The 12,889-nt window shown below is 39.7% G+C and overlaps 1 protein-coding gene across 1 annotated transcript in view; it reads right to left on the bottom strand.

Moving 5' to 3' along the window:
- Positions 1 to 12,889, bottom strand: part of AFF3 (ALF transcription elongation factor 3) — a 321,016-nt gene that overhangs the window by 258,919 nt on the left and 49,208 nt on the right. Inside the window, exon 3 of the mRNA XM_034074643.1 lies at positions 7,396 to 8,199. Coding sequence (XP_033930534.1) covers positions 7,396 to 8,199 — 804 coding nt within the window. The remainder of the gene's footprint in view (positions 1 to 7,395; positions 8,200 to 12,889) is intronic.

Raw genomic sequence — 12,889 nt, 5'->3', positions numbered from 1 at the left:
ATAAAGTATGTTATATGTAGATATTTAAGGGTATATTTGTCTTCATTTACTGTAAGTGAATATGTGACCGACAATAAAGAGTATAACTGCTTCTGGCCTGGCTGGATGCATTTACAACAATTACTGGAGGTCTGACCTCTTTAACCTTTTACATCAAGTGACACATGTACTTTATTTATTTAGCTGGAATTAACAGTGATCTGTGAAGCTTGTTGTATTTTCCTTTGGCTTCCTTGCTCATCAGTCATAACTGACCCCCATGAGTATGTTCTGTGGTGACAGTTTCATGTCACTCTGATTCATGAGAGACGGGGGGAAATACAGAATAAAGCAGTAAAATATTTTTCATGGATATTAAAAAAAGTAAAATACCCCAAACCATTTTTACATCCTACATGATCCCTTGTAGATAGCTGTGAAGACAAAGAATAGACAGAAATGCTCTACCCTGCCATAATTATTGGAAAGGAGTATGTCAGTTGGCATTAATAAGTGCTCTGCAGGAGCAACAAGGGCTTGGACTCCACACCTGACTGCACACTGATACAACGCTCTAGTGTTATGCAACGTAAGGTCTGAGAGGCAGAATGTGTCTAAGTATTTCACTGGTAATCTGAATTCCACAGCAAGCCTACCCTTGTTCTCTGTCTGGACTCTAACCCTTTCTAAGCACCCCTTTGTTTAAGGAGACATTAAACAGATGAGGAGATGCTCAGCTGAAACCTCACACTGAGGACGCTTGCTTGCAGGACTGCTGTGCCGCAGTTCAGCTTCTGAAGCCACATGCAGAAAAGGACGGCTTTCTCCAGCTGCAGAATACCCTTACAGGCCTGGGAGCAATCCATGTTAATGGGGCTAAAGGTGGAAAAGTGATAGCGATGGCATGTATCTTCTGAGGCGCATTTCACAAAGGAGGTCTATTAGACTAGTTGTTTCTGGTAGGGAGAATTTTTATTACATGCAGTTATCATCATCATAAGAACTACAATGGATTAAAAAAAATCAGGCAAAATGTGCAATTAAAACCTGCTATTTGTAGTTCTAGAAATCTTATTTCCTTCATCAATAACTTTAGTGTTTAGCAAAAGGAACTGAAGAAGCAATTATACAGGGCTGTGGACATTTTTATGCATGCACTTCTGTATCAACTCCAAGGCTGATTGATTCATAAAGCAAACCATCCACTGCAGGGTAGGGGTGGGTGGGGGGAAAGGCACTTTTCTCAAAGTGAACCATATTCTTACAACCACTGACATCTCCTTACCCCCAAAGTGGTTGTCTAAAGCTTCAGAAAAGATGGAGAAACCAGTCTTGTAAAAGGAGGACCTGACTTAAGAGAGACGATGAAAAACTGTTCAAAATATTTTTTTCAATAGTTAGAAAAGAACAAAGGGGAAAATTTGCAAAAAGGCAGGTGCATACGTCAAAGAATTCCCTTCACAGTCAGAAGTCTAAGTCCAGTTTCAAGAGATTTTTCCCTGATGATAGTCATCCTACCAGGACAAAACAATGAGGAACAAGAGATTCACCATAGCAACAAACATCGCATATAGCATATGGTAATCAGTCCATATAGAAACCTTTAGGCTCTATGTAAATAAATTCTTTATTTTCCAAAACCTATAGATACATTTAGCTAGTGCTTTCCCAGAAAAAAAGAGTTTGATATTTAATTCAAAAGGGAAAAGAAACTTATTTCACGGAGGGAAAAAACAGTAAAACTAGAGAGCTCTAAAAGTCAAGTAAAGGTGTTTAAACAGTATTTTCCTTCTAAAAGAGCTGCCATGCAAGAATAAGCAGAGAGATTAGGCCCACTGTGTTCAATGAAATGGCTTGAACATGCAGTCACAGTGTGCCTTGGTGACTGCAGAATTTGAGAAACGCAGGGGCTTGTGTCACAATTTGAAAACTATACCAAAAATCCATCTTTGTGCATTGTGGTCTCCGCTACACTTGTTAAAAGCAGTTCAAGCACCACTCTATTTAATACACTCTTTCTTTGCAGTGCTAGTCTGTTGAACTCTCCTACATAAAACCAGGCAGTAATGCACAGCCCTCCCACAGACACACTCGAAGGTTTTGAATAACCTATGACTAGCAGGGATCTTTGCACCACACTGCTCTTGTTGTCCGGTTCTTCCTGTTTAACGTGGGAAAACATCCTTTATTTGTAGAGAAGGTCAGTGGTACCATTACAGGGATCAATTGAGCTGTGTCTTCTTGTTAATGCAGCTTGCTAACTCATTCCCATGAACATCTGGGAAAGAAAACATCTACAACTGGCTCACACAGTACTCAAGTGCTGTGATTGCTAACTGGCTTCTCAAGCACTGCAATTCTTCAATAAAGCTGATAAATGATAAAGGAGTATCAATGCACTTAACTCTGTGCTTACATCTCCAGCCTCTTTGGGCATGTCCTAGGACAGTGCCAGAAGAAATCTGGACCTTTTTGTCAATGCATTCAAAATCTCCCTTCCTTTTTATCTAAAAGCATCTTCCACTGCTCTTCTATTCTCATTTCTGCCTTTTGGGAATAGAACTGAACACCTTGGAGAGGAGAGAAGAAAAATCTGGATGCAAGTCTTAGTCCTGCAACAGTTCAACAGGCTCTGTTGTAGCAATAGAAAGGTGGCATCATGCCTCTGAGGAACAGCACTTGCTCACATTTCCTCTAAACCGCTTTACTTCCTCATGAGACACTGTGTCCCCTCTATTTTCCTATCGATTCAGCATGCACTGAGCATGACCATCCTCCCAGTTTAGTCTACACTGGAGCTTTGGTTGTCAAATGAGATGTAGTTGCACTTGTTTTTTTACATATAAATTTCCACCTTCACTTTAAAACTAGAATGGAACTACTTATCCATGCTTATATACCAAAGTTCTCCCTAAAAGTGTCTGGTTTTAAACAAATTACTGACACTAAGTCCACATTTGGGAGGGTTTTTTTTTTCAGAGAAAGCAAACAGAAGGAGTGAAGAGTTGTGGGGTTTTTTTGCTTCCCATTAATATATGGGATAGAAATGATAGGTGAAAAAAAGTTAGATTTAAAGAATGCTTGCTAGTGCTTGTGCCAGATGCTGATAGCTATAAATAGCCATTCGAACAAGAATGACTGCAGGGAATATCTTATCCAGACAAATAGGAATTTGTCGAGTAAGATCAGGGCAAAAAAGGGGGAAAAAAATCAACATTTTACATTGCTTCTGCTGCAGAGGAAGTTGTGTAAGTATTCCATGAAGTGGAATAAGAACATGTCCTCAGGATGACCTTATGTAAATGTCACCTAAATGTGTTACCAAATTTAACAGAACCAAATCTATCCTTTTTATCATTAGATTGCTAGTTGCTCGTGAATACAACCTCAATTTCCTTGCTCCATAACCCTTACAGAAGTAAGCAAAGGACAATATGTAAGGCTACTTCAGTGTGATAATAAAGCAGCATGCAGCCTATGAGATGAAATTCTAAAACAGAGCTCAGATATAAACCCCATGATTTGCTATCTTACATTTTTCTTATTGTCTCACTCAACAAAATATTTGAAAAGAAAGGCACTTTACTTTCCTGCCACTTTTGTTTTATACCCTGGTATCAAACTTCTCTTCCCTTATATCCACTACAGTGGGGTTTTACCTACGGCAATATGATTTCTAAGTGGTTCAAAATGTGAAACAGCTGTACTTGAGATGACAAGCTATCATTTCTACAGGGAAGTATGACAAGTTTGGAAGGACCAGGAGGTTGGATATGGATTCTAATTAACACTGATGAGCCTGGCTCCTAAGGATTAAATTCCCAAATGGGTAACCGCTACTTTTCCACACACAGGTCTGTGCAAGCTATTCTCATACAAACAATTAAAAAAAAAAAAAAGTAAGCTTCAGTCTGTGTCAAGATACTGAAGGCTTTCAAAAACTGATTAAAAACATTAAATGAGGTATTGAACTACATTAAAAACCAACCTTCTTCATGTATTGAAATGTAATGGTCTATAATTTGTATTCAAGTGATTTTACTTCCAGTGAATAATAACTGTACCGCAGCCAACTTTGTGCCCTGTTTCTCTGAAAACCTCAAGGGAGGTACAGAAGGGAATTTTGTATCCCTCTGAAGACACACACACTTTATGTGACACCTGCTTCTTCAGTTTTTACAGGAAGCTGAACTTTGTTTTATTGTGCGTTTATTTTTCCACTGATGGTTCCTTCAAACTGATAAACATAAATGAAAGCACATCGGTATCAGCTATACTGGTGGACTCTCTAAAGTTCTATAACCTAAATGCAAGTGCATGGAAACAGAGGACTCAGCTTGAATGCATTAGTAGGTGGACTTGCAAATCAGGAGATTTATAACAATATATGCTTGTTTCCTGGTTTTCTCTGTGAAACTTGAAGCTGCCTATAGTCATATGGTGTTCAAAATAAAACTGAAACACACACAGAAGTGCTCATCATTTCATGTGCCTCAAATCTGCAGGAGTTGGGGAAATGGTCGTTTCTCACTGCTGTCATCTGGGGCTGGCTGGCTGGCTGTCAGCTCTTCAGGGAACGACCTGGGGATCCTGGTAGACAACAAGCTGACCCTGAGCCAGCAACACCTCACAATGCTGTCTACACTAACCCCCAGAGCACACTACCTTCCCTATCTAGCCCATTTCAGTCACACACCTTTTATTTCAGCAGACATAGAGCTTCATTCCACCACCTGCACTCCAGATACCCTGTACCCAAGCTCTCTTTCCCTCTCCTGCTTCTCATATTCTCCTGGCTGTTGTTAGGCAGCTTTACTGCCACTCTCTTATTTCCATACAGCTTCCCAGACACTGTTGTCATACTGCTTTCCTTCATAATCATTCTGTATGGCATCGCTACTCTTCCCACAGCCAGTATGTATACAAGGTCGTTCTTGGCCATCACCTTTAGCCCCACTCTGAACAAGAGAGGCCCCATTTGCTTGCAAAAGTTTGCAGGACCATGACAGCTTTTCTGCTGAGAGCAATGTGAAACTTCTGTCCCTGATAGGGAACAGTGAGAATTTGATGCAAAGGAGAAGTTTGAGAGCAGAAAATTAAAAAAGCCCACATGGAAATTCTTACAAAACTGTACTGAGATGTATGATATGAATAACAAGAATGGAAAAACATTTTGAAATAAAAAGTATGATTGAAAATTAAAGAGAGGGTGGATTAAGCAACACTGACTGAGAAAACTTTCAGTCTTGGTCAATATTTATCCCTGTAGCACTACCAGTGGGTTACCAGTTTCATCTTCTGTCAGTGGGGATGGAAAATGTTAGAACAAAGGAAAAGTCAGGATAAATGAAAAAAAAGCTGGGCACTTTATCACCAGGACTCACAGTCCTCCAACACAAGATCTAAACATTGTCTTTCATTAGCTCCAGTTTCAAACCCAAACACCTGTAGCACCTAATATTTTTCTTCTGAGTAATTTGTCCATCTTTTTTTTTTCATTGTTTGGCTCTTTTTTTAATTTACCAGGAAATAGTTTTAGTCCACCTCCTTCAACTTCAGTTAAATGTTTCATTAATACTTCATCCCATAAAATCTGTGAGAAGTTGGTAAACCCCTCAGTAGCTACTCTGCAGTCCACTCTCTCCTACCACAGCCGACATTGCCATCAGGATCTAAGCAAGCTGGTTTAATGAAATCTCAAAACCATTTACACTACATGTTTAGAAACTGTAGTATAAATTTAGCCATATGCGTTGGCATGGATTACAAACAACAAATGAAATTTTTCTTTCCTGAGGTAGGCAAATTTGGAATGTAAATGGTAAATCCTGAATTTCAGACAAACAAATGATTGCCTATCAAAACTCCTTCCCAAACTAGTCCTTAGAGCACTGCATACATGTAAAGGTGGAAAATCTGAAAGATCCAGGCTATTGCCACAGGCATCTTTAGTTGTAACAATACTTCCCACTTGCAGGTAGAAACACAAGAAAGAAGTAATAATAGCTAAATGGATATTAGTATCTGCTATTACCTGATCTATCTGCACAATTACAGCAGTATGTGAATGCTAAATTGCTTATCAAATCTGGTTTAAGAGCCTAAAACAACCCCTTTTCAGGAACAACATGTCACCTATGTGTTGTTTGGAACTGATGGAACTTTTCCGTAGAGAAAAACCACATGAGTATAACGCCTAAAATTGCTAAGATAATTAATTGCTTTCAGAGAGATTTCCTTCCTAAGCTGTACCAAAGGGGGAATACAATGCTCAACTCCATTTGTGAAAAACAGGCATTAAAAGGCCACAGAACTCCCCCAAAATTAGATTTTTTCCTCTCATTTAACATTGCCAGAAACAAAAATGTTAAGACTAAAAACATCTCAAGACACACCACAGTTGTCAAATCAGAGTAAACAGTCGTTGTCTCTTCTCTGACAAAGTCGCAGTGATTCAGCCAAATAGAGTAATTTAGTCCTATTATTACTATAAATTAAGTCATGAGAGCTCTACTGATTTGCACGAGGAGATGATGTGACTAACTTTGTATTGGCAAACAGGCTTATGAATGCACCTCAGAAAAAATTAAAAATCACCTTTTATTCTGCCAAAACCAACCATTTCCTCCCCATCTAAAAAGATCAAACAGGAAATCACAGACTATATAAGTGATAAAGCAAGGTGTCCCACTGGCATAAATGGAATGTGAAGCAAATTAACATAAAATAAGTCCAAGCAGAAATCTTTCATATCTACTGCTGATAACAGAAATGTTATCTAGAGGCTTTTTCAGACATGTTCTCATACTTGTAGCACGGCTGAGTTTCTACAGATGGTGATTCTTCAGAAGCAAACTTCAATCTTTTCAGAAATTGGTTTGAAACAGAAACAGATACTATGAACTAAAAGAATTCTCATCTATTCCACAAGTTTCATATTAAGCAATTTATTTAGATTGCAAAACTATTTTGACCTCATGAGGGTGGCCGAACTATTTCTGATCACAAGCATTTAGTTTAATCATTGCCAAAGAGAAAGAAGTTAAAGAAATATAAACAGATAGAAGTAATACACCTGCTTAGCAACAAAACAAGAAGGGAATTAAAATTATCCAGACTTTTTATGTAGACACTCAGGAAAAACTCAGTGAAATAACATATACTATTAGATACAGAAAATGCGGCATTTTGTATGAGGTTTTGTAGTCCCAAAGACAGTGGGCATTTCATTGCTGAGATACCTTTATAGTACTGTGAGGCTGCTATTTGCATTAAGCTATATCAATGTTTAAAAAAGAAATTCAACATACAAACCAATATGTTAAAAATGTGTAAAGAGACAGACGCAATTTGCAGTTGTAAAACACTGTCCATCCATCCAAAGGGGTAAGTCATAGAAAGCATAAAATCACTTACCCCTTCCTGCTTAGGAATGTTGAACTTGGCTATCTTTGACTTGGTCCTGGCTGAATCAGGCTTGTTAGAAGGCACTCCCCTATACGACTTGGTTGTCTCTGCTTGTAACTTCAGCTTTGGAGACTCATCAGGAGCCTGATCTTGACCGTCCATTGGCCTTACATAAGCTGTTGGTTTCTGCTGAACCAGACTGGGCTTTGAAGCAAGAGACGGTGGGAAGTTTTGGACGCAGTGGCCACCACCATGCTTTGCTGGCCTCTCTTGCGCTTGTGCTCCGCCTTCTGAGCTACAATTGAGCTTTGCTGGCTGCTGCAACCTGTTGACATTGTCTCCTAGTGTGGCCCTCAGTGAGCTTTGCTGGGAAGCATTGGAGGAGGAAGAAGAGGAAGTAGGACTCGATGCATAGCGTTTTAGTTTATCCAGACTGGATTTTGGGTTTGCAAGTTTGAAGTCACCCTTGTGTGACTCCAGCAACCGGTGTCCATGCTTGCTTGCTCTCTGCTGGCCATCTGAAGGGGCACTGTGCCCAGCCTTCTGCCAACCCATTGTGGTGCTTTTGCCTTGCTGGGCAGATAGGACTGCTGGTGTGGAAGAAGTAGTGCTGGAAATGGGAGGAGGAGGTGGTGGTCTCGAGTCTGCAATAAGATGTTCATCAGGCTTGGGGAGAGATGTCTGAGGAATCCCAGATTTTGGAACCCCAACAAGGTGGCTCTGGTTTGATCGGTCAGTTAACAAGTCTTTCATTTCATCATAGTTGCCCAGAGTATTCTGGATGCGATTTGAGAGCTCATCCCCCTTGTTAGTCTGCAAAACAAAAAGTGAGTGTTCTGCAACAGTCAACGTAAGAAAACCAAAATTCCCTGCATGCTTTTGCTCAAATCCTTACTGAAATAGCACTGCCTTATTCAGCAGCAGTGTTGAGGGATGAAATCGAAAATCCTTATTGTCTCTGAAGACACTTGTCAACATCTTAAATCTACTCTGAACTGGAAAAGCTATAAAGGGCCTTAGAGTATATAAAAAAGGAAATCTATCACTGGTATCATGCTGTAGTTAAAGCATATTACCTGGAAACTAGAAAATTTATTATTGCAACTACACAGAATGATTTGGATTAAATCTGATCACGATAAAACTTCTCTTACAGCCCACTGCAAGCTCTCCTTCAGCCACGACTGAAAACACTGCATTCCCAATTTCCTTCACATGCCATCTGGGAAGGCACATCCAGCACTGAATAAACTTACCAGTCTAAGCCAACCAAATACTCTGAGGTGACTTGAAGACAGCTTATGGGACAGTGGGAAAACTACAGATGATTATGCCCCTTCTTTGAAATAACTCTTACAGGACGTCTCCAGGGCACTCTCCTTTTGTAACAAAAGAGGTGAACAGAACTCCCCAAATTCTTCACATTGCTTAGTGCTCTCTATGTGCAACAGGGGGAACACAGCCACCCTCCTGCCCCTTTAAGAATAATCATGATCTTTATAATCATCCGTCCTGAATGAAAAGACAGAAGCTCCACAAAGAAATAAAAAAAAGCAAATAAAACGTACTGGAAAAGATTGAAAATTCTTTCTCTAAAAAGCCACTGTAAGCAAAAGGGTGTATCATTAGTATTTATGCAGCAGAGATTTTTCTGAACCCTGCCAAGATTCAGGTGTGTGATGTCTTTCACTTTATGTTTTCAGAAGAAGATAGTAAAGAGAGCCAGTGGTGTTCTCCTTTCTCTCTTCCAGACATGGGGTCTGGAGAGGAAAACTCCTATTGACTTCAGAAGACAAAGCTTTCATCTTAAGACTCGCTGTTTTAGAGGAAAACAAAAAGAAGGAAAAAGAAGGGAGTAAAGGTAGTGGAGAAGACTCCCTTAAAGGTATAGGAAGAATATGAAAGATGCAGCAGCAATATCAGTTACTCTGGAAAACTGGTATATTTTGGGGTGTTTTATGCCCTTAAATAAAATTGAGTCATTCAAACAAAAATATAAGGCAAACTCCTCTAGTTCAGAATCTTCTTTTTTTTAGGGATTCCTATAAAAGAACCTCGAGTGAATCCAAATGAAAAAGCCCCATCAATGAGTGCAGTGATTGTCACAAACTACCTTTCAGAGGACTACAGGTGAAGCATTCCTAAGTCAGACAATAGAAGCAGTCCTGTCTTGCTTGAAACTTGTCCACCCTAAATTTCAAGGACACTACCTTGTAAATATGTATAATACATTGCAGCTAGCTTTCTGATATGCATTTGTTACAATGCTAACAGAGTTAAATATATGTTAATAATGTATATTGGAGGGAAGCAGAAAGAGAAAAGCTTGGAAGTGTTGCACCTGCAACACTACTTTGCAAACTTGGAGTACGATGGCTTAACCACTACAGCCTGGTCTTCTTTCTGCATAGGCAGCTGTTGTTTTCACAAGGACAATAACCTGCTATGAAAAGAAATACTAAACATTAATTCACAGACAGCAAATGGTTTTTAAAAAGGGTGTTCCTTCACAGGAATCACACTGATTTCCTGAAGAAGAAACCATTAAAAATGCTTTGAAAGTGGGAAGCATCACATACATCTGAGAACAAAGAAGGTGGGAGATAAAGTCATGTGTCTCCTGGGATCAAGGAAATGGCTCCTACGCTTGGGCATCTCCTTAACCAGAAGACTTATTTTCCAGAAGGCACAGAAAATTTTCTTTTTATCCAGTGGATCTATTCTATGATGCTGGTGGATCTTCAACCTCATGCAGATAACCTGTAGAGAGATCTTTTTCCCATTTCCCTCTATGGAGGGAGATCTGCCCTTGGGCACTCAGGTTGATTCAGCAAACGTGTATGAGGTTTCTTTCCCTGATGGGAGCATGGTGACAAGAACTACCAAATTGAATGGTGCCCCCTACACCTGCAAGTCTCCTACAGCACAGAGTTTGTAGGGCAGCTCTCCACCCAGGTGATTCTAGGTCCATGAACACAAAAGAATTTATGTGCAAGTTTTCCCCCTAGGAAGTCCGACTTCCCTAACAGAAGGCCCATTCTTTCTGAAGGCTGCTATTTGGATGGGAAGGAAATAAAAGTCTAATGGCAGATTACCTGTAGACTATCACCAGCCCAGAAATGTTAGCATGTTTTCTTCTATATAGTTGTGATGTGACGCTTACACAGAGACACCTCATATTGGCAGATCTCAGATAACCACAAGCAGCAAACTGATCTAATGCTGGTACCACGGAACATGCTGGTGACCAGTTGGTGTTGTTTATTCCTTCTGGATACACTGGGTACAAATTGAGGTGGGAAGATTTTGCGTTGAGCTGATCTCATCCAGAAGAGTTCACCTACCTCCTCATGGGAACAAGACAGAATCTGAGGTAACTAGTTATACGCTTTAGATGTAGCAGTTTGTCCTATTATTTGCTCTGAAATATTGCTGGCCTTATTTGATCATTCACTTAGGGAAAACATGGTCACAAAATGAGTAAGTAAGAAAAGCATTTTGTGCAAACATTTCTAACTTACAGTGCTCTGATATTCTTCTACAATGCAAGATGAATCCATGCATTTGAAGATTGAAAGATCCAACACTTCTAAAAAATAAACAGATGGTAGCATGGAAGGCCATCAGATTTTTTTCTTCCTTAAAAATACTGATACAGTTAATGAGGCAAGGTATTCTGTCCAGAAAATATCCAGGCCTAATTCCCTACTTTTTCACCCCCTTTAAAAGACATTTTAAGTGAAAGATACTGGATTTCCTGTAATCCTTCATAAAGGGTTGCTATGGATACTTTGAACAGGATACAGGGCAACCCAAAGAGTCAGGATTCTTCAGAAATCTGACGTTACAGGAGTAGTGATACATGTCAAGGTGAGAAAGGACATCAGATTTAAGAGATTTCCAGTAAGCCTTTGATTTTCAGATATGGCCTTCAGAGTGCAAATCCTTTGACTTTACCTCCCTTTCTCAAGTTGCACAGAGGAACACTGAATTTAATCAGACCTTGCAGTGAATGTCTGCTGTAACTTCATTCCCTTCTGGAAAAACCCAAAACCTGAACATGATCTTTGAAGACAGTAAGATTGTGTTTCAGTTTTGCTTTTGCAGAAAGGTTTCTTCTTTTGCAGTTAGCCTCTCTCCATGGTTAATCAAAATGTCCATGTCACAGCTCTGTACCCCCACACTGGAGGTTCGTAACTGTTTTGGATAAGTTCAGGCTGCCAGTGTAGCCATGACATTCAATATCCACTTTGCTTCTAGAGATGGTAATGATTTTTCATCCACTCCTATTAAAGCTGATGGAATTATACTGTGGTTGCATAGAAATGCCTTCAGACACTATTGCTCAGAAACTACTGGTATGTCTATGATACATGCAGTCTGTGCCATGACAGTCAGTACACTGGCACACAAGTAATAATCAAAGTTTACAAAATATTGCAACTATACCACTCTTAAAAGTGATTTTAGTTTCAGTATTACCAATGGAGGTACCACAGACATGATGGTATTGGGGACCTAGAAAAATGACAGGCCCTGTTTTGAGAGGTCTATTTGATTGGATCTACCAAATGGAAAACTATTAAGTCCCCATTGCAGCAGAGTCCTCACAAGATGACAAGATGCAACTGAATTAAGCTTTTCAGGCCTTTTTTCATCAGTTAGCCCTAAACTAGTCTCAAAGTAGATTTTTCAGGTCAAGTCTTGAAGAGTTCAAGACATTTGCCATGGATTCTAAATGGCTTTGTAGTGAATCTGAAATTCCGGCAGCTGGAGGTCAGCTTCATGGCATACAGTTGTTTTCCATTAAGGGACATGGTTTGAAAGTGGTTGATCTTTCTTATTAGAGACTAGAAAAAAAAAACAAAACAGCAACCTGGAAGAGCAGCAAGCTAAAGGATGACCCTGGAGCACAGGCAGAAACTCTGAAGCATGGAAGTCTGGTGTAGAAGCCAAGAGCCAAATCCCAAATAAGACTCCTGAAAAGAGGCACTGAAGCACCCAAAACATCAAAGGCAAGTGATATTGCATGGAGGGAAAGGTTTCACAAGATGGTGGTTTTAACAGTAACTTGGACATTTCTGGAAGGGCACAGCACAGGATACATGATGATGCTTTGATACATGCTGGCAAAGGCTGGGGAGGGGAGCAGCCCCCATAGGATACCTTTTCACAAAGGCTTGGTTGAAAAAGGTGAACTCCAAGATATTTCACTGCATTAACCTTGGCCAGAGCATAATGCTTACTGTATTGCTGACCTTCACACAGAACTTAAACACATTTGTTTTCAAAGTGTTGCAAAAACAGGGCACTGTCACCTTCACCTCCTGGTTTTAATTCCATCTCAAATATTGTTAGGATATTTATAGTTTATTTCATTCTCGTGTGCTGCTGAACATTCTAAGAAGTTTATATATATATCTGTATACACACCCACACAAAGTCCGGTTCTCAATGAACCATAAACGTTCTCTGTGAATTTTGTGAGGCTAGCACTTGTGGG

Source organism: Melopsittacus undulatus, chromosome 2 (genome assembly GCF_012275295.1).
Source record: "Melopsittacus undulatus isolate bMelUnd1 chromosome 2, bMelUnd1.mat.Z, whole genome shotgun sequence".
Classification (NCBI taxonomy): domain Eukaryota; kingdom Metazoa; phylum Chordata; class Aves; order Psittaciformes; family Psittaculidae; genus Melopsittacus; species Melopsittacus undulatus.
The sequence above is the reverse complement of the archived record's forward strand: the minus strand, read 5'-3'. Positions and strand labels throughout refer to the sequence as shown.